Source organism: Macrosteles quadrilineatus, unplaced genomic scaffold, assembly GCF_028750875.1.
Source record: "Macrosteles quadrilineatus isolate MER2022 unplaced genomic scaffold, UCM_ALF_1.0 Scaffold_9__3_contigs__length_116548681, whole genome shotgun sequence".
In the NCBI taxonomy this organism is placed as follows: Eukaryota; Metazoa; Arthropoda; class Insecta; order Hemiptera; family Cicadellidae; genus Macrosteles; species Macrosteles quadrilineatus.
In genome coordinates, this window is record NW_026542602.1 from 86,677,722 (window position 1) to 86,701,867 (window position 24,146).

Here is a 24,146-nt window from a genome sequence, read left to right on the forward strand (position 1 = left end):
GTGTTATTCAAAGTCAACGAGCGGAACCAGTCAGTCTGTCTCGCCTTCTGGCTACACTGATGGAACTTAAACTTCTGCGTATGTTAAATTGGAATCACGGTTGTGGATGATAATAGTATAAAGTAGATAATTTATCCATATAATTTATACAAGTATACGTTTTGCTGCATGTTTTGTTGAGAAATAATCTCACAAAATTGTAAACGAGCACTGAGGGCATTTTGGGCTCTGTGGAGCAGTTAGATGTGTTAGATTTGAACCCGAGCATTAAACACCCTATTTGCGTGTACTCTATAAAACTATATTGAAGTGATATTTCAGAGTTATATCATTACATAAACATGAGTTGTAACTTTGTTTTGAAAAGACATAATAAATTACTGGTTTATAATTTTTAATAGCAGTAACTGTGACTTGACAATACATTTAATTTATTTAATTATTTAATATGAACGTGTATTTGTGTGTAAAATGAAGTGAGATAATATATGTAGCTGTGTTATTGACTAGGAACAGCTGATTTTAGTCAGTCTCTTAAGAGAGAGACTTTCTAAAGATTATGAAAAATTAGGTCTAGTTTCGATCAAAAAGCTGCTAGCTTTTCTCACGATGGAATAGGTTGCACTCTAATTTTCAGTTAACCTATCACCTACCAAACTATAGGCTCATATATAAGTTAAAATTAGAGTAATCAGTCTATTCGGATGTGTCTTAGATTAAAGGTAAACCCCCACTTTTAAAGTATTTTTTCCCATAAAAGATGAGTGTTTTTAGCGATGTCTTAACCATTTGTTTGATTTCTCAGACCTTTGAATTGATTAACTATGAAACTATTTTGTGTTGAATTTGTGTATACAAATCTTCCGAAATAAAAGAAAACATGCATTTTAAATACGTGCTATTCAAACACAATAATTCTGCTACATAACATTTTATTTTACTTCACCTTAACATATAAACATATTTACAACTGTCTTGTTTAATTGTATCAAACAGTAAGCCTAAGTGTTGGAGTCAAGCCTAGAGAGTGACTTTATATCGCAAATCTCAGTCTACAAACAAGAGGTGAAATGATTACAAGTGTGCTAAAACACAACTCTCTTGCTGAACACGTTCCAAACACTTGACATTGTGCTTAGATTTAGAGCAGTAATATCTGTTACTAAGTATTACCTCATGCAGTAAATCTCAGATGTTCACAAACAACATACATAATGATTATAAGTATGCATAACACAATTCACTTACATTAGAACACAGGTATTAAAGAATGTATATACATTCACAAAAGGTGTTAACCTACTAGCTAGGGCAATTAAATACATTTTTAGTAAAAAAATATTTTTATTTGTTGCACAAATTCCGAAATGTACAGAGTAGATTTTTTTATGTGAGAAGTATGCACGTCAAGATAATAAATTGAGTGTTAATATTTGGGACGTACCTATAGTAGTTTTCATCACTAGGAGCGAAAGTGGATCTTTTTGGTATGCAATGCGCCTCGCTTGGAAATACGATTAAGTACCAAAAAGAAACTTTTGCTCCATGTGATGAACAAACTATATTCATATTACTGTGGAAATAAGCTTCTAATCGTTATAAAATTAGACCACATAATTTGAGGTTTTAAAAAGTCATCATCAATTGTTTTGTTTACATTACTGTTGTTTAACAAAATAACTTTATATATTGTGTGGTTAGTAACATTTCCGTAATACGCTGATACAATTTAGAGATTGGTGAACCGAAAACATTACCAGATTTTTTTTCTGTTCCCTATTTGAAGTTACCTGAAAACGACGATTTTGCTGACGCTTTAGAGAACTAAAACGGCTGCTTTTCTGAACAGTATGATGAAAACACATATTATTTAAGAAGTGTTATTTAAAAGTCGTAGAGACAATATGATACTGTTGCTGAATATCTTTTAAGGAAAAACTTCCAGTGCATTTACTTCCTTGGATACGTAGATACATATCAATTCGATATAATACGCCGAGTGTTTTTTTAAAGAAAACTTATGCTGATTCCGTATAGATACGTGATAACCAGTCATTGAATATTTCTTTGGCTCAAATTAGCGTAAATAGCCTTATCTTTTTATGGTTACCAATCATAAGCCTATACATTTATAATTTTTTTTTATTTCGTAATAATAAGCTAGTGAATTAGCTATTACAATAAATCTCACGCTTGGGACCGATTTACTTTTCCATTTCAGGTCCTCAGAGGCCAAAAACACCATCCGTTCGAATTCATATAATTAATTATGTATATATATACATAATTAATTATACATTAAATTATACATAATTATACAAAAATATTATTATGTGGGTTGGCGTGACACTGTTAGCACGATACCTCGAGTAAAATTATTGAATTTCGATTTAATTTGATACAAACGTGTAAACCGTCGTTTATTCAAAGGAGTTCAAAAACCATTATGATCGGATTATGGAAACAAGATTTTAAGGGCGATTAAAAGTGTACAACATGTTTTTTCCTCCCATCATCTTAAAAACAGGCAATTTATTACACTGAAACGCTTTTGTATGTTTAATAATAAAGCTATAAGAGTTCACTAAAACACTCTTTATTAACTTTCCTGTAGGAACAAAAATAAGCATTAATTCTAATTTTATTTTAGTGAACAAATCTGACCTACGAAAGAGTTCGTAAACATCTTTCCTAGTATGCAATTTTCCTTTTGCGGGATTATTTTTAATTTAATCCAAAGGTTTATTTGTCTCTAGTCGACTGTATAATTATTTGCATATAATCTATGAGACATTATGATGTAATAAAATTAACTTCAAAACAATACAACATGATAAGGTATAATACAAATATATTTGAATCCATTAGAAAATACGTTGCTACCTAATAGCCTTACTAACTTTATTTTACCTATTTACCTAACTTTATTTGACTAGTAGCATGACAAAATAAATTAGTCTAATCAAATCTATATCAACGATGAATGAATCAAACTAATTACCCTATTTAAATACCTTACATCTTTGACAACTCTTTTACTAAAATCATAATCATCGAGCTACCATTATTAGCGTAATATAATCTAATTTATCTTACTAAAACAACAGGCCGGCTACAGGGCTGCCAGTGTAGCAAGATAAGAGTATTTCCATAACAAAGCAACGCTTTCCAAAGGACTTGTCCAGAACACCCGGCATACACATCCGGAAACTGTCACCCTAAATTGTTTATTAAAATATTTAGAACATATTATATTATATCATATTATGTTTGAAGAAAATATTTCATTAAAAATTGTGAACTGTTTAGTGATTTTCTTGGAAGTTAAAGGCAAAAAAAATATATTTTAAATATTTTTCTTACAGGGTGAGTTTTAATTGTTCCCCCCTAACTTTTTTCTACATTTTTTCAAATATCAATCCCACACCACTTCAAAACATTGTTGGGTAGTAAGTACTTCATTTTGACAAGGTGGTAATTTTCGGCCGCCATCTTGGATTCGTCATATTGGATACAAAATATTTTTTCAAACGTAAAGGTGGGGTTGTGACCCATTATTTCGATCTAGATTTTTACCCTGATTACAATGCCACAGACCTTTTTTAAAAATCTTGACCCATTCCAAAGTTATTGGCTTTTTATAACTTTATTTTTAGTCCATTTTAACATTGTGGATTTATAAACTAAGACTATTATCTCAAAATAGTGGTAGATAAAGATAAGTATACACTATGAGTCTTTGTTGACCTATTTCCACTTGGTTATGACAAATGTATTTTTTCCGCCGCCATCGTGAAGCCGTCATTTTATGTCAATATTTCAAAATCAAAATATGAAAATGAAAAATGGATCGTGGAATTGAGTTAAGCTTAAAATAAAATTTAGTTTGTTGAAAGAACAATATAGCCATAAAATATAGTCTCTATTTATATAGTCTGAATATAGTCATCAAAATAATAATAATACATTGCAGTACTGTATATGTTTTTTAACTTACTTATAATCATCAACAACCTTCCCATACACTGAAAATAATATTCTTGTTACCCACTGATGAAGTGATATGAAGTGGGACAATAGTATTAATACTATTTGGAGTTCATTGTTTAACTGTCTTTTAAATCATCATACGCTACAAATTGTCTTAATTTATATTTCGTTGTAATAGGTGTGTAAAAATCTTATGTTTCCTATGCTATAAGATGTTAAGATGTTGTGTTTAAAATATACTTATTTTTAACATTTATAGACTAGTTGACTATAATTGATGTATTTTGTTTCAATAAAACATTATCCTTGTAAAAAATTAAACTTGATACAATACAATACTATACAATACAATACAATACAATACAATACACATTCCACTTCAATAACCATTAGTTCTCACACTGTCTGAGTAAGTATTAGAGATGAAATGCATTGTTGTATTGTTATATATGACAGACATGTATGTCTAAACTGCATTACAATTGCTTGAGATCGTGATAAGTTCACATACACATTTCAATTTAGCAATACGAAAGCAATAAATATTGTCCTTTGAATAATACACCGGGTTTTAAAAACTGCGTATTTGTATTGAATGACAAAAAATATAAGTAAATAATTTAATAAATCATGTAAGAAAAGTTGTAACTCTTGAAAGGTAACAATCCATTAAATGCATTTTTACTGTATTTTTGTCAATTGGATGTAACTTAATTTCAATTTTACGTTCCTTATTAAAAGGATTGAATTCAATTTAAAGTTGTATTAATTCAATTTTAAAACAGTGTTATACACATTGTATATACGTTTTATACTTTTCATTTAAATGGCGACCATACAAAGTAGGTACACTGTTTACAGGTTTGGCAATGTGATCATTTCCATACAGTGGTAGGGTAAATTATATAGAAACACCGCTATTTGGACCGTCTGCATTTCCGTAACAAACTACCTGTCTCAACTTTACAACATAGAGTTGATCTCAAGTCGTACAACTCTCCCTGGTCCGTGACGAGAGGAAGGAGTTACAAGAAATGTTGATGTGGAAAGTCATTCATCAAATCACCAGCCGAGACTGATTTGTGGCCTCAGAACCTTCATTTGTACCTTGCAACTCTGAGTGGAGATTTATTTTATAAATGAAACATTTGATTTAATGTTTCTCTATTTAAATGTTAAGAATATTTGCGCTTTTTTATTGTAACCAAGATTAGGAACTTGTGAGACAGTATGTTAGTATCATCTCTAAAATAAATGCATTACGTGTTAATGGACACAATGAAAATGAGGAAACAAAAACGAATGTAAAAATATAATATTTTTGTAACTTATAGTTAAAATTTAGTGTTATATACAACCTTTTAACCATAAATATAATCTTTCTCCAAGTTCTAAAACTTGCCCGATATTTTATAATATCTGAATAATGAAATGTTGACTAATAAATCAGTTGATTTTTGACAGTGACGCAAGTATGGTCTATTTATTCTACTCTTAATTTAACACCTTAACTACGCAAGTTTGCAAATTTAAGAATGGTTTTGTGCTTATTGTATATGTAAACTATCCATCTACACACCATTAAATATTACATTTTCTGTTCGTATGTAAAACTGTTATTTTACCAATTTATTTTAGTGAGAAGGAAAACTGCAAAATGAGCTATGGAAGCTGAGAAAATTGGTTTGCTCTTGGAAATAACTTCTTGAAAAGAAACATAGTTTCCACGACTCCTTCCAAAACATTTGCTCCAATACCAATTATAACAGTGATTAGTTGAGGATAACTTATAAACCGTTTGTCCAAGTCCGATTCCGCTTTTTATTTGCGAGTATTTATTGCAGTATTGGAAAAATCGGCGTACTAATGAAATGTAAATAAAAAAACAAGTGTAAATACTAAATCCCCAAAAATCATATAGCGTGACGCGTGAGTAAACCGCAAAACTCCGAGAAGTAGTTCTATGGGTATAGAAAAAAATATTTAAAAAACGCTCCGTTAACCATATATGCAACATTTTATACTTTTTACATATACATTATTATCTTTGAGTTTAGCTGCCCTTATGTATAATTTTAAACTATTTAAAGGCCACCAATTTAGTGTTTATAGCTTAAATTACTAAGATATATCTTATTTTATGAGATGTTTCAAGAATAGTTTTAATCAGCATTTAAGTTTCTTTTATCAAACGACACAAAGTTTAAAAGAATCGAAAAATAAATAGCTCAAATATCACGATTTCGTGTTGTAAAATAAGGCAAAATAGGCTATGTTAGTGAGGGTGAACCTCATTTTTACTTATTTTACTATGGTAAATCTTGATAGTTTAGTTATTTGTCACTGTAACTTTAATTTGACCCATATATCCATTTCCCGAAGTCTGGATATTTAATATTATGAATCACCCTGAACAAATCTAATAATTTTTTTTAATACTTTTTTTTGTAAATCGTTGTCTTCATTTGTGCTCATCATAAATACAACATGCACGTACAAAAAAATAAGTACAATAAGTAATATATAGTTTAGGGTATTCATAACTTCTGTTTGTGTAATTAGGGCTTAGGCCCTTGCTAGGTCCATTCAACGATAAAAAGTTGTAAACCGTAGCTATTTTAAATATATTTTCACATATTGGCTTAACAAAATACAATATGTAAATTGTACGATAATATCCTAGATCACAAGTTACACAGCCGCATTCTAACACAATAGAATTGTAATTAAGTAAATGCATTGCTTGCTAATCCTAACACTTCATTCACACATGTGTTAAGCACTGATCAGATATGAAGTGTATTGTTCCTTTGTTACATCTGACACGGAATTGTGTTTGCCTCAAACAAACAATAGCTAGAAATACCGATTCTGAATTTGGTTAATGTTTTTAAAAGCTACAGTATTTACTGCAAGGAATGTGTTTTTCGTTCATTCGTTAAACAATGTCTAGATCAGCTGTTTTCGAAAAACATTGCAATTGGTGTCGTATAACTTAGCATTTTTAACATTAAATAGAAACAAAATCTGTTTAACTACAATGTTTATAAAGGATCACGATTGAAACACCTAAAAAGCCCTTATGAATGAATGTAAAATGGTACAAAAAGTTATATTATAATTATACAGGAACAAACAATTAAGTTTGTAAAACACTAAAAAAGTGTTGACCTTGAAGGATAATGTGAAAAATTACCTTTATCTGGTGCAAAAGCCATTTACTGCTAGAGCTTATGACGAATATCCAGAAACCCCTCAAAGCCTCGTTTAGGCCACACACATAGGGCTGTGAGGAAAACTCGATGTGGAAAGTCGTTCGTCGAATTGTCAGCCACGATTTTTTTTTTGTAGCCTCAATGTATCAATCCTCTTTCTAACATATTTTTAAGAACATTAGTTGAGATGTTTTTCTTTGAAGTTTATTTTCGGTCATTGTGGACTGAAGGATGATTGGGAATTTATTGCAGACATTTTCCAACACAATGCGCAATAAATTGTAAAAAATAGTTTTTTATCCATCTTTATAAAAAATATCCGCAATCCTAGCTACCATTTTGGAGGCATTAATAAAATGGCGAAAATATATTCTGTTTTTCAAATAAAATAAAATAAAATTGCTGTTAATGAAGGGCCGATAACCATCTTTTTAACATCATCATACCAATAGTTTAAGACCAAATGTGATCTAATATAGGTGTGTATACTGTGTTTTATAAAGGATATAGAGAATAAAGATTACGTTACAACATTTTCTTCGATCAGGCTGTTATAGTATTTTTTTTGTACATTATGTTTTACATTTAGTCCTCATTTCCACCTCTGTCCACTTTTCCGTGAATGCAAAAATTGAAAGTAAAACCTGAATAATTATAATATAAGTTTCTACCACAACGAGGATTTTCCAATTACCCAACAGAACGTTCATAGGTTACAAAATTCTAAAAACTACAAAATGTCATCTTACTCAAAGCGCAAAATGTCAGAATTTGTGAAAACAGTCGGCGGAAAAACATACGTTCAAAACAGAAAATTACTATCCGTCATTACTGTGTTTAAAGCGTATTAATTATGTGAGCATCGGAAGTAATTTACAAACTTTATAATTGTTTTATTTGAATGCAAATGTTTTCGTTCGTTTATCTTGTGTTTATTACATGCGATTGTATTGCTCAATTCATTCACTAGGTAAATAACCCTCAATAGTAATTATACGTAAACATCGCTGTTTTGTTAGTGTCGTGTCAGCCTACATCTCTCTCATTACTTTCATAAACTGTTGTTTATTCATTTCCGAACTTTAACGGTAATAGAAGCATAATCATCTTAATCGTAATTTGACACTGTTGATTCACATTAATCATTGCTATTTCACAGAAAAATTACCAATGATGTATTAGAGCACCAATTCGTTAAAAGAGAACTCCACAAGCATTATTTGATGAATTGAAACTAGTAATCTTTAAGTAAAAATATAACTGTCAGTTGTAATATTGGAAATATGTTGCGAGGAAATGCATTATTTTAAAAACGTACCCTTTGCATCCAAATATGAAAAGTAATGAATAAATAAATTAAGAACATTAAGTTTTATGCTCAAACTGGATACAGTTTTTTTTAAAAGAATTGAATTATGGATTACAATATATAGTTTAGGGTATTCATAACTTCTGTTTGTGTAATTAAATGTTTATTCACTGTTAGGATGTAACGTTTATGACACAAAGTATGACAGTTTTTATGTTTTTATAGTGTAATGAAATTGTGCAACTCCATGTCCTGTTTCTTGAAGCTTATTACCATGCATTCTCACACAAATCATCAGGTTTTTAAGTACTAACTGTCCTGTCTCACTTAGACAGATGAACTTTTAGGTCAAAGTTTACGTACTACTGCCGTACAACTAGTTTACTAGTTTAGAGCATCTAATTCAACCGCAGTTACAATAAATAAACATTCCTGGTCAGCTATTTTATCTGAATAAATCGTCCAACGCTCCAAAAAACTTACATTCACATTTTAAGCTACTCTTAACGCTCTAACGAATCTTCTATTACACGCACACGTACCCCAATCTTTAATTACACGTCAAGACCCATCCTAAACTAATTCTCACCCCTCGACAAGATACAAGGGCGACGATTACAAGTGACGGCGTGAGCAATGTAGTGGCGGGGGCAAAAGAGCGGACAAAGACGATTAATTAGGGGTGGGCGAGGGGCGGGATCTGCGCGGGGGTTGAGCAGCAGCGCCGCGGCGTCAGACAGTGCCGGGCCGGTGTGCGGAGTGCGTCGCGACGCTGCTAACAATACAGTGACGTGTGTGTGTCACATGGGGATGTGCTGAGTGTGACGTCATCATGTACTCAACGTCCTCAGCTACGTCACAGGTTCGTATCACGACACTGACAGTGTGTTGTGTGTACGATGAATCCATTGTTGTTTCTTTGTCATGTATTGTGTATACTTCAATGTCGTAACTTATGACTTAGATTGTAAGATTGTTAATTGGATCTTTGATTGTAATGTGATGGTAAAAGTAATACATTTAACAGATAGTAGTAGAATAGAAAAAAAAATATACATGTGGAGTGTAAGAAACATATTGTTTTAAGGGATTTTACAGGATGTATACAAGTTAATAAAAGAGGTACTATACAAGCTGAAGTTATGAGGTAAATATACATGATAGTGCTGTATTAGGAATACAAAGTTTTAATTTTATCGAGTATCCCACTATTAAGTAACCGCTTTGGTCCATTAGAGTAAACGTTTTTATTATTTAACTAGCTGGGAATCAGTGTGGTTATAGTGGTTGTCTAACAATAAAAAGGTTGGTGGTCCAATATTGAGAAAATTTAGTAGCTTTTCGATCGTTCAAAAATGGGCCCAGCTGCTCATGATCAATGGCTTACAATTAACGACCCTCGCTAAATTAACAGCTGATTTCAGTCAGCAATAAAATAACGAATAAATCCAATAGAGGCTAAACTAACGTCACATATTCAGCTTAAAATACACACTTTGGTGAGTGTTTTAAAGTATGGATAATGATGTAGTGCAATGTGCATTGTGCCAAAATAGAATACAATTATGTTAATTGTGTCATTTGTAACTACTTTTTCATCTTTAGTATGTGTTATTTATTGTAGGAAAGTATCTGCAAGAATAAATAAATAACACAGTTAATACTAAAAGAATAGCCTCAATCGTGGTACCTTGATTGCAGATTGTAATCCCGATTCAGGTAGTTTTAAAATTGATTATTACAGTTATTGTTGTAAGTTGGTAAACAAAGGATCCCGGTGGTCCGTGCACCTGCAAGGCTTAGCGTTACGTACGGTGCCATAAACAAGGTTTATTATACAAGTTATTCTTAGAGTTTTACACCATTTGGTACTTTATAACTATATTGATCCCGCCATATACTAGAGGTAGGTTAATGTTACTGTATGCCCTTTTTATAGGACGATATAGGTAGTTAAAAATAAAGTAATCTACAAGGATTTCATAAACATAATTAAGTGCTTTGAAACTACTGACTACTTATTGCTACTTATGCTACTTATTTAATGCATTCAATATTTGTTTATCTACTTTCATTGTTGTTAATAAAATTAGTTAAAATTATACTCAAGTATGATTATTTTTTTAAATGTCGTTTAGATCAAGTTAATAAACTTTTTTAGATGGTAACTTTTACATCAATAATATTGCTGTCCGTAAGTTTACTAGTATTCCCATGTATAAGTTAAATTAATATGTTTGAATCTAAATCGTTTCCTCTATAAAGCACAATGAATGTTCTTCAACTCACAATATGGCTTAGTCCGAAACAAAAAAAGAATAGAAATATTGCATGGAACTAAAAAGATAATGTTATAGGCCTATAAAGTTTTTATTTTATCACTGACTGAAATCGATTGTAAGTTTCTTGGAGCCTGAAGTTCTTTTTCAAACTCATACAGTACTACTCAAAACATTGAAAATAACTTAGCAGTTCTTTAAATTTCAATTTAAAACGATTTCATCTTAATTTTTTATAACGTCGACGCATTTATTTTTATACTCAGTTATAGTAAATTTATTTATGTATTTTGAGTTATATATTTCAAATACATATAATTTATATAACAAATATACTAACATATGGCTCATAAGTGGAAGCTAATTTTTGATTGCTAAACCATAAACATTTCTAATCAATTTAATAACATTTTATGGTATTGTAATGTTCCAAATTTGGAGGAGAATACTCCTATTATTACAATAGAAACGTCTAAAAATAATACTGTTACGATTGTTAAATCAACTTATGCATAACTCAACCTTAAAACATAAAATAGGTAAAATAATAGTTAGTATTAGGGTTTGAACGCTATATTTATATTGCTGCTTGTTAAATTATAATATCATGAAGTTGGAGAAAAGTTTTGGAGTTTACCCTTGCGGCTGCATAAAAGCTTAATCCAATATGAGAAAACTCTTCTCTTGAATGTTGTTAGGATTAATTTCTTGTAATTTTACCTTTCTTCTTGATAAAGATAAACTTTTCGACCCAAACGATTTCTCTTTTATAAAAGTACTCGGAGTTGTGGTGTATTTCCCTTTTTAAGTAATGTAATATTGTTTAAATATATATTTTGGAGTTTTAATTACTAGTTTTATGGCTTATTACATATTTGGAATTTGAAATATTGAAAACGTTTTACCAACTTTATGTCACAGTATACAAGGTGTGTCGCGAAGAGATTGCTGTTGTTATTTTAATATTCCAAAAGAATGGACGAAGTAAAATCTCGATATTCTACAGTTGTAATACCTTACATGTTTATTAGATAAGATCAAAATAAATGACGGAGTAACGAAATAAGAACAAAATAAATTACCAAAAACATTTGCTCGTGCGATTAAAAAATATGCACACCGATATATAGACCCAAGTTTGATCAAAGGGATAAGAATCAAATAATATAATTTAAAATTTACCAATAGCCTATAGCTCAAACAACTTTAATTTTGTTTCCCTGAGTAACATTATTTAAATATTAAAAACTAATACAAATTCATTTTAAAAAAATGGTTTAAACGAAAACGTACAATGATTTTGAGGTTCCACTGTTTTGTTTAAAATGGTCAAAATTATGTGGGAATAAAGGATAATTAAATGTGATAATTGCAGCTATAAATTTTTAATTTTGTAAAGTGTTCTTTGGTTTTGGCATTTTAATTCAAACATAACACCCTTTTTGGGATACCTATATTTGTAATAAAAATAATTTGTGTAAGTTATAAATACGCTTTGACCACTAGAGGTGAAAAGGTAATTCAAGCCTACTCTTTTATTTTTTTTATCTTTGGAATGGAATTCATCTTGGTATTTTTGGGAACTAATAATACTTATTTTACTTACCTTTCTAACCAAAAACCATTAATCGATATGCAATTTTAAAGAATTGGTAAGGTAATTGTAATTTTATTAACTCCATTGATTTTTTAAATATTGCTCGCATTTAATACGGATAGTGTTTGAAAACATACAAATACTTCACTGAAGCACAAATTGAACTCCAAGCTATACAAAATACTAATTAAACCAGTATATTTCAGTTTTTCGCTGCTAATTTTCACTGGAATTTTTCACCTCATTAAAGTCGCTGTTTTTAAACCAAATCCAGAGAGGCGTACAATTGCACGGTTGTGTCGATGATTTGAATTTCCCAATGGAATGGCGCTTTGTGTTTTAATCCCCCGCGCTGGGGAAATCTTCAAAAGCAGATTTTGTAAACAGAATCTTCGCGTCACTGATTGAACGCTACGTCACACCGGACATGTTTTTGACAAATTCTGTCAAGTTTTATTTATTTAGTGAACTGAAAGGACTTAATTTACAAAAGAATAAACAGGGTTGGCCTAACGAGAGCTCTTGTGAAACCGTTATCAAACTGTCGGTGTAAAAGTTGAATAGAATAATTTCACACTGTTGAGGTGATATTTTAGGTTGCAATTACTAAATTCTGTTGAAATATCAAAATATATGTATATTAAATAATTTTGAGGGCAAAATACTATATCAATATGTCACAAGGGGGGAATTATTAAGTCTTTAAAAAGATTATAACATATCATAACAAACAGATATTATATTTTTAGTTATTGACAAACACATATAAATTATAATTTATTAAATAAAATAAGCTAATGACGCAAAAAATAATATATAGCTTAAAATGGGTTTCATTTTTAAACTTAACAGACAAGAATTATTAATTTAATCAAATAATATGATTACCAATCTGCAATATTATATCCATAATGTCTTATGTTCTTTTACTTAAAGATTGAGTGATAATGTGTGGTTTAAATGTTTGATAATTTGTATTCATTAAAACAATAGTATATAATGTTTTGCACGATGTAATTCCAAATGTATACAAATGGTGAGGCGACAAGGCATGCTTGTTTGTCTGTAGCAATAATTAGTTTGAAGAGTAAATGAGAAATTGTATCAGTCATCACACAAACGTTTGCTGGATGTTTGCATTTCATTAATAGCTACAAGACATGACTTTGTATGTAAAATAATAGTGGTATTAGTTTTTACAATGTGAGTGGTAGGCCTGTATTTCCTATATACGAGAACATATTCATTCAGTTTCATGAGCATTAAAAAAACCACGAATGAAAAATATGTAAAGCAATAGGGTTATCAACTAAGAATACCAAACCTTAGTACATTTTAACCCTTAAATATCATATGCATGTTAATTTAAGCAAGGGCAGATTTTTGTCCTTACACAGTATTATAAGTATTCTATTTCGTTATAGAAGGAATTGATATTGTTAGTGAAAGAAAAACATAAACACCAGAAGGCAAATGATAAGCCAACAACACGCTTCAAACCAATAAAAAGTTAGCCAACTTTCCGCTCGATCATCGTGATTTATCCTTCGAATAAAAGCTGCATGTCAATGTAAACCCTAGATAACATTGTCTAATAGAGCTCAGTGACCACCCGCCCTGAACAAACTTTACTCAAACAGATTTACGGTCTTTTCCCTCGCAAGCATTCATCGTCACAAACAAATCCGAAACAGAGCAATTAAATACGGAATGGGTCTCCGCAATAAAGGAACCTCGCCAATCTACGTATAGACATTACAAAAGATACCGCAGGCCTGTTGTTTGGGTCGACGATGGAAAATTAAAACCAGCATGCGAAAAGAGCCTTTGTTTGTAATTGTACCTGCCCCCCTCCGAACCACCCCTTAACTACTTCCAACGTATAGAAAACGTCGCGTAGGATGAAAAGAATTGTATTAAAATGACCCTTACGCGTTTGTTTCGGTTTTCCGATAGAACGGTGGATCATTCGATCGTGAATAATGATTTGAAATCCGAAACATTTGAATTCAACGTATTTCAAGCGTTATTTAAAGCAGGTTTTAGCTAAGCGGTTTTTTATTTAGGATGGTATTAACAAAGGGTATTGAAGAGTGGTTTTCTTTTGTGTGTTTCAGTATAACAAGTATCATATGAGATTATGTACATAATGTTCTCCATTTGTTTTTTTATTATTATAACAATATTTTTGATAAACACCGCCGAATTTGATTTCAAATTAAAGTCAATTCAAAATAAATATTATTTATATAACGTTCCCAAAAGAGATAATGTTCTAGTTTACGATGAATAACAACAAAATCTATCGATCAAAGATGAATGATGAAGTACGTTTGAGTGATTACATTAAATTTTCCGTGCCATTAATACTTTTGTTCATACAACCACCAAAGATTAATAATCTTTTAATAAGTTATTAATAATCTATTATTAATCTAATTTAATTAAGATTAACTCATTAGGGATATTTCTAAAGAAATTCATACCTAAACATAGGCTAATGACTAAATGTCGGCATACTCACTATATATTTGTAAAAGAGACGTATGTTTTTATATTACAATAGCTTAGTAAGTAAACGAATTTCACATTTAAAAATAATCTGGCTTCTATGATAGTGATCCCTTAAATTTATGTAAAATCATAAATATGTTATTTAGAGTGCACACCATAAATAAACGGAACTCCTAGAAATGGAACTGGACATTTTAATCCTGCAGGGTTCGCTCATATTACAACATGATTGATCAACATAGTTTATAATGTTTTAACGATAACATGTTTATTTTTTCAGATAGTGAAGCACCTATAGTGCAGTGTGAGCCAAGCTCGGTCTCCAAGGATGGATTTGATTCTAACATTGTTGACTTGCGCAGTCACCTGCAACGCGCTAGCTTTTCTCAAAGGTAAAACAACTATTATTTTCATATTTTAATTTCATGTATATTAAACACAGTTAACATTTAATAATAATCTGACATTCCATGGAACGCTATCCCCATATTCAAATATTATATGGATTTAGTAATGATAGATTTGCGAAATCAGAAACAAAAAGCGGTTGACTTAAAGAAAAAAATAATTTAATCAGCTTTTGGTTGAATTTTTGTTTGTTTTATTTTGTGTCATATCGTTCCTATATTAAAATGTTTACATTATTGCTCAAATCCTCTTTACGGGACAGTCTTGTGGTAGTTGGTTTGGGTGTAAATGTCAATTTGTCTAATTAAAGATTATGTTTTGATTTCGGTTTAACTAACTATTACAAATTTTACGTGTTAAAATCTGCTAGATAAACTACAGTTTTAAAATGATTAAGTTTGCAGTAATTACTTTGAGAGTAAATTAAGAAAATATTTCCATTGAAAACTATATTAGTTAACAAATCCAGGAGTAACCAATTTTAAACATTATGTGAAAGGTTTTCCATAGCCAACCATACAACTAATATTGATTGTTGATATTTTTGACATTTAGTACCTTTTTCTTACGTATCGAGGCAGCAGCGAACTGAAATAACACGTAACACTTATATGAAAACGTGCCTCTGTAGTTATAACCCTCTTGTGTACACTTTAACTCCACGTGTTAGATGCCTATAAAAACTGTAACATAATAAATAATACTTATTAGAATATTTTAGTTTTCATGTAATTCCAAGTCAAAATAAAAAACAACAGTACACAAAAGACACAGAACAGAACACACCCTGTTAATACTACTTTGTAAATACATCAACTAGTACTAACAGTATTTTACTAGTGATAAACTATTCAGCATAATGTTACGAAACAGATTTTTTAATAAAGTATGAAGATAACGGTTGTAAAATATAAACCTAGATATTGTTTAAAGTTTTAGACGAGAAATAAAAATAATAAATGACTCTTCGTTCATATGGTAGATTCTATTCTTATCCAGTCTCACTATACTACCACTATGTAAAAATATTTATAAAGATAAAACATACATTTTACTCGATGGTCACTAAACAATACATAAATGTTATGTTAATATTCAGTGAATATTGATATCGATGTTTCGAAAGCAGTTCAAATAACTAGTCGAATATGTAACAATTAAATAAAATATTTAAGCTGTAAACGTTGAGTTATTTGCTAAGTATTATAATGTTACTCTTTTGGTAGTGTTAGATTCACTCTAAGATAAGTTCATATTTTATTACAAACAACCAGTAACAGTATAACTTAATTAACGAACAACTAAATTATTGAGAATCGTACCATATTTATATTTTGCTAAATAAAGCGCAAAATTATTCATAATTTATTGCCTAAACATATGAATGTTATATTTTGTAAGCTATATATACAGTATCACATTATGTTCAAAAGAATCGTTTATCAGTTAGTCTAATTCTTTATGACCTTTTACCACATAATAACAATAGTTTTATTTTACAGCTTATTGATAAACAAAAGCTCTGTATGGAAAAAAAAAACGTTGACTAAATACCAAAAAAATCTATTAATACAGCATTTAAACGATAAACTATTTTCCAAATCGTCCATATATACCAATATGTCTGCGTATATCCATTAAACAAATACGGCTGACCAAAAAACATTTAGAGTGTTTTAGCCAGCAGAGTGGAGTGGTGCAATGGCTTCAGTCAGTGATTTATGGTTATTGCTTCAATATCATCCCCATCATGTAATTACCATTGTGTCTAAGTGTCGCATCGTGTCATCTATTACAAGTATAATCGGATATAGTTACGGCTTACTTTACCATCGACATGCGATACGGTCATGTTTTGATAATGCAACATACACATTTTTCTATTATTGTTAAGTTATATTTAGATATTTGTTGTAAGCTGAAATAACTAAGATCGAAAGTCTTAGCTATTGAAGAATAATACAATTAAAATTGTATTTTATAACTATAATTAATACAGTTGGGGCTTGAATAAGAATAGATTTCATAAAACACTACTGACTGTAAGAATCACCTATTTTAATAAATAATTTTTTTTATTAATAATTTTAAAAGGAAGGTATATACCTGTAAAGAGGCTAATATTTAAATTATTAGTTTTTAATTTAATAAATTGTGTTGAAATTTTCTTATAACTTTAATATGTTCAGTTATTAAGTATTATTTTAATGGTAAAAGTATATTTAATTTCAAAATTGAGTGTTAACCTTATTAAAATGTGACATTTGCGCATGGGACCCTCGTTGTTAACAAATTGGTTGTAAAACAAGTATTTTAAGTACAAATATTTTCGTCAAACATCAACGTTGCTCGAATTCCTAAGGTATTATCAGCGTTGAAGTGTGCATAGTAAATTGCATTCCAATCAGCATTTAGGCATTCAATACGTAATATAATTGCAAGTTCAAATCGAATCATGTTATTGGGCCAAAGTAACAATAATACAGTTTGCTTTAGCCATGTCACAACAGTACAAAAATACTATACTTAACATCAATTACTAATTCTAATATTTACAACAATTACATAATAGAGCTTTCAAAACATTTTTTGAATTCTTGGACGCTGTAACAGGTTATACTTAGCAATTTATGTTTTAACTGATTTTAAAAATTTGTAAGGCTTGGTTCTAACTAGAGGTAAAATGATAGTGAGTTGAAAAGCTTTATGCCAATTTAACAATGTGTGTTTTTTGAAAATAATTCGTGTTTAGGAATTGGTAAGTTAAATGAATTGCGCAATGTGTATTGATTTGAGTAAAGAAGTCAAAATCAGCAAAGTTTTGTTTTAAATCGGTCAAAGATTCTAGAATGTAAATCAAGGGAAAAGTCAAGATTTTTGAATAGAAAAAGTACTCTCTGCAAACTGAGTATTTTTTATTGAATTATGTCAAGTTAAAAGTTTTTTTCATACTGTTCAAACCAAGCATTGATAATATAATATGAGCATACTTATTTTACACATAATTTATGTTTTATGTTTATGGAAATAAAAACTTCAAATCCCTAGATAAGACTTTGTCATAATTTAACTGATAATGTCTAAACACAACTTTATATTACTGATAAATCAATATTGCGATCAAATAGTGACTAGATACCAACAAATCTTTACTAGACAAATTCTATCTTTTTTTATTTTTATATCATACCTGTATTAGCATGTTTTTAAATATGAATTTATTGATGTTTTTTTAATCAATGCAATCTTGGTAAACCAAGATTTAATTTAAAACTTATTAACTAAATAAACCTTTGAATTCTCCAGTTATAATTTTTTCAGACAATTTTATATGTTTTATAATATGTGAGTAGTAGATTTATTTACTAACTCTCATGCAATAATTAAAACTAGACATTAGTTCATTGTTTAAAGTTGGGGTTTTATTATGTCAAGTTTTATATTATGACGTAAACTTTACATCTCTTAATAACTTAGATATTTTATGATATCAAATTTAGATAACATCGCTTATATCATACAAGTATATCCACTTTACTTATTCCCGTAAGTGTTATACAGATCAAACCTACGCTTGCAGTTAGACTAACAACATTCTGGGTTTATTAAAACTCAACTCCAACGCAGATTGCCTTGCTCAACTTTTAAGTGGGAATATTATACAAGTATTCTTGTGTGTTATGTCTCTGTGGATAATATTGTACCTACAACTTGCTGTATCTTACACTAGTAGACATGTAATATTTTAACAGTTTTGAATACGCAAAATAAAAGTTAGCACAAAAAACTAAGAAAAAAAAATAATTAGAAATATTTGATGAGTGCAGTTCACTAAACCACTAATTACCTAGTATTTAGACAGCAATGGGGCTGCAATAGATTTATTTTTTTAATTACAATTATTGTCTTAAACCATCTCAGCTACTACTATCTTGTTAAAGACGTACAGAATTGATAGTCCAGTTACTAGCTGGAAAGGTTGTCACACTTGCCCGTAGGACGCCCAATCGGTGCTGAACTATTAATCTATTTAGTAGAAACCATTACATCGTTGGTAGAAACGTAGACAAAAACTGTTTTGTCGCTGGTAGTAATGGGTTTTTTATTGTCTTTTACATAAGAGAACGTCTTTAGTCAACAACTATGTGTAACATTACTTCAGAATAATTCTAAAAGGTTGTGGAAATATTATATAACTAGCTGTGTGCCCGTTCTACGCACGGGGATCTTATAGTAGTCAGTTGAAACCTACTTATATTAAGATTAAGAACAGCAATTAGTTTGCACATTTACAGATATGCTGGCAAAACTATTATATATAAACCTTCGCAAATACAGTATCTGACAGTTCAAGCCAAAATAAATGCTTCGCAATTAAATGTCACCCGGATCGTGTTGGTCCATATGTCCAATGATTAAACTAAAAAATGTTTTATTGATCCATGAAGCGTAGCCCTAAAGTAGGCCTATAATTGAAAGTTACTTTCCACATCGGTTAACTTAAACGTATTTAAAGTACTACCTCAACCTCACCATTTAACACTTTATTCCGGTTGACATTTTCGGTATCAAAGGTGCTCTTGTCCATTCCGTGAAACACTGAGAAATAAGGACATTAATGCGTTACCAACATAGGTACAACAAAACAACACAATACAACAATCCAACAAAGGCCACGAACTATTGATACATAAACAATATAAAGGCGTAAACAATTCATGATGGTTTGCCCAACAAATGTTTTACTCAAATAGGTTATCATTTTCTTAGCATACCGGAAGCTAAGATTTGGAATCCAGACAGAAAAAGCAAAACTTATACAGAGTTAAGACATCACTTAAATTGAATACGGACGGCTCTAATAAATAAGGTGCAACACCAACGATATCAAATTTGTAAACTACCGGTTCTAAGGAAAAGAACCAGTACCTACGTAAGAACCTACCTAAGAACTATAGTAAATCGGACCAATTAAATACATTAATATCTAGTCCAGAGGTTATTGATCTCTTGCTTTCGGATTTTCTCGTAAAAAGTTATAGCGTAAACTTATCGGTGTCAGTTTGAAAAAAAAGCAACCTTACCCAAACAACTTTTTGTTATTTAGGCCTAATAGATTACGCATTCTATAAACAATGATTAGTATATCTATTAACATTAGAAGGAAATGTGACGAAAATCACAGAATGTTGGGGTTTTGGTCATTTGTAATTTTATTTTTTAAGTAGGTAGGCCATGTCGTATTCTATGGAAAAGTACCGGTATCAAGGATCGTCGTCAAAAAGGTTGTTATGAATAAATATGTAGGCTTACGTACCCAAGATATGAGCTATGGGCCTATTGGCTGTATGGTCCAGCGATTGCATCACACGGTGAGTAGAAACAGAAAGTGACACATTGGAAAAGCGAGTTTAGCACTTCCTCTGTTAAACCTCTGTTACAATCACCCACTGCAGTTGTGATTTTTTACTTTACACTTTACACAACCGCCATTGAAGCGCCGTCAATGAGTGGAAACCTTTTTTGTAAGCTATTGGCGACGATCATTTCAGTGTCCAGCCCTATACAACACTGATTCAAGGTCTTCTTCTTTCTGGTTGTCAAAACTCAAGAAACATTTTATACTCAAAGAATTTATGGTTCCGATTTGGACGATGTCTAGTTATTTAATTTCATTTACGGTTACACTATTAGACTATATTATTGCACTTGCGATTAATTAAATCCGTTATGTAAGAAAAACGTTTTTAATCCCACTTGGTTCGGATTTGCTTTCAAAACGTGATTCGAAATAGTTGCGGTATTTGTAAACAACATTTGTAAACATGTCATTGACAGCTAGAAAAAATAATCTTGATCCGAACAGCTGTTCGTTATTTCATAGACGATTATGTGATAAAAATTGAACGAAAATTTGACAAAAATCGCACAAAACTGCATTTTTGAACGTCCGTAATTTTATTTACAAAGTAGTGAGGCTATATTTTAATCACTAAAGACACTCTCGCCAATCCAGCGAATACATTAAAATGACTTGGATCTTGATATGTACTCTGGTTTTCACGGAGAAGATTGCGTAAAATGCCATCTTGAGTGTTACAGACAAAGGGACAGACAGACAGACAGACAGAAATTGAGATAAGACTCGTTTCTGCTTCTTTAATGTATAAAACGTAAAAATAACCTAAAAGTATATAATTCTGAGCAATGTACAGACAAAACTCTAATTTTATTTATATAGATTACTAATGATCGGTGAGATTTTAACCCAGAACATTGAAGACCTGAATACCGCATTCTACCCCAAACTATCTCATTCAACTGAAAATGGAATGAGAACAAACTACAGTATCGCTCTTTTTGTAACAACAATTTATCATCTACCTCTTAAATGTAAAATGTCTACAATTCTCCATCATTGCGTATAAATTAAACTATAATCAAATTACCTTTATTCAAGATTTTTTCATATTGTACTCATGTATCGGCTGAAAATTATTTATCAGAAAGCATAAGAATTTGTAAGCAACATTAATATTGACCCTTGTTTGGTAGCTGCTTACAGAACTACGATTGAAAAAGTTATAAGCGGTTTTAATTTAAATAAAACAAGAATTGTTGCGGTGGTCAATATATAACTGCAAATGGACACAACGTTACATAATTAAATTCCAAGCGTTAATTCGAGACTGAACTTTCAATGATACACATATTATCTAGCTTATTAATTCAATAGTAACATTTTACTTATAGTTTTCCAATTCAAATGTTAAACCTAATATAGTGACTATATTTATCAGACTGCAAGTTTCATTACAATTAACAAAATAAGTACAGTTCAATTAAATATAATACTGAGGGAGTTTGTCTATTCAAAAATATACCGTTTTATACAATAACGTAGATTAAGCAGTTGTGCATTGATAAAACAAAATTTTGATCAATAACACATGAACAATTTGACTTAAAATGGCTTACATGATGTTTCAAATTAATCCGCTTACTGGATGTATTGAGTTTTAGCAAAATGAACAATTCAATTTTAAATAATAATTAAAACTCATTCATTATAAATATCCAAATGTTATAGTTGCAGAAAGAAAACTGCTATCGACCTTACTCCTGAAGTCTTGGAGAGAACATAAAATGCAAATTCAAAGTTAACCTAAACCAAGTTTGACTCGCTTAACCTTTATTCATGGTAGAAATACTTACTTTAGCTTTAGAATGCGATGCAACTGGAATATACTTTATCATCAGTTAAACCTTTTTCAGTATTATTCTTGAAGCATGAAACAATTCTAATATGTAGCAAACGTTATCATTTCAAGCCACATAATCTATGTAAGGTTTATTTAGATATTAACTACCACTAATAAGCTCCCTTGTTTGAATATTGTTTTAAATGTTTGGCTATAAATGGTAGGTTTATTTGAACGTATTTGCTTGTAAAAAATGTTGGTTAAATCTAACAGCAGTATTAAATGGTTCAAACTTCAGTTTTAAGAAAGTAGTATATTATGTAAAATGCAGATAGTATTGAATATAAGTTGGGTGTAATAGAGACTTTATTATCACCTGCAAATTTTAAATAAGTCTAAAACCTGTGAAGCTGACCAAAAGATATTACATTCGTTTAATTCGTTAAAGAGTAATTATAACTGAGGTAAACATGTCATTACTTACTTACATTACTTAGGTTATTTTAGTTACCCTATAAATGTTGAAATAAAGTCAACACGTATAGAGAAAAGTAAATTTTATATAATTGCTGTTGTTTTCTTCTATAGAACAATAAATATTTGTATGGTTGTGGCAATTCACACCTGGGGAATGGTGTTTCTATAATCCGGCGAAAGTGGCGCTTTTCCACATAAGCCGGGCCGTGGTGCCGATTTTACAACTCATTCGGACCTTTATTAGCCCAATACTCCAGACATTGCCTTTTATCGTCCTTTCAAACAAGTTAATTCACGGTTTTTAGATATAAAAACCAACAACTAATGATAATTGAAAGGGTATATCCTAATTAAATCAAAATTTTTATGTTGCAAAATTGCAATGTTTATAGCAGCAGTGAGATAGATATGTTTAAGCTTACAGTAAACATTCACAAGTGAATTTTATGCAAAAAGAAAATATAAAGAATTTCGATTAAAAAATTACATAAGTAACATTTATATGTATCCATATATATGGAGTAAAATGAAAATAATAAAAAAGTAAGTAAGCTTTATATAGTTTTATATGGTTTATATAGTTCATGCCTTGTATTTAAGGATGCTGTTAAAGTTACAAACAGTAAATGTTTTAAAAGCTGTTTACATTCAGATTTCCATCGTTTCACAAAAATGTTACAACGATATGACCTTCGATTCGACTTCTATATGACCAAAAGTCTGCGAAAACTTGCTGTCTTGCGTTTTTTAACAATATTTAGTGGCATGAGAAGCTATGTTAACCTGAAGTTAAATATAAAATATTAAATTTACACTTTAATTTTTATAGTATAATGATCTTAAATATTGAAAGTCTAAGGGTAAGAGCCAGTTGATAAGCGTCATTTAAAATTACAGCTCAAATTACATATAATATTTTATTTAAAGAAATCTCACAAATGTTAAGCTACGTCACATATAGTATGATACAGGTTTATGAAAGCATCTGTTATATGTCTCATTTGAAAATGTGCTTGTCTCTTTGCTCATATATTCTGTCAGAATATGACATGGGGACTTTGAATATTGCCTTTATAAAGTGCAGCTTGTATATCGTTCTCTCTCCGGGAATTCTTCGTCTCTTAGTTATTATAACTAAACAAAACATATTTTTGA

The 24,146-nt window shown here is 30.3% G+C and overlaps 1 protein-coding gene across 1 annotated transcript in view; it reads left to right on the top strand.

The window, feature by feature from the left end:
* The first annotated feature begins 9,268 nt into the window (after positions 1-9,268).
* Positions 9,269-24,146, top strand: part of LOC129002478 (lachesin-like) — a 277,618-nt gene continuing 262,740 nt past the window's right edge. The window contains exons 1-2 of the mRNA XM_054430313.1: positions 9,269-9,376; positions 15,185-15,296. Of these exons, the coding sequence (XP_054286288.1) occupies positions 15,233-15,296 (64 nt within the window). The 5' untranslated portion in view covers positions 9,269-9,376; positions 15,185-15,232. The remainder of the gene's footprint in view (positions 9,377-15,184; positions 15,297-24,146) is intronic.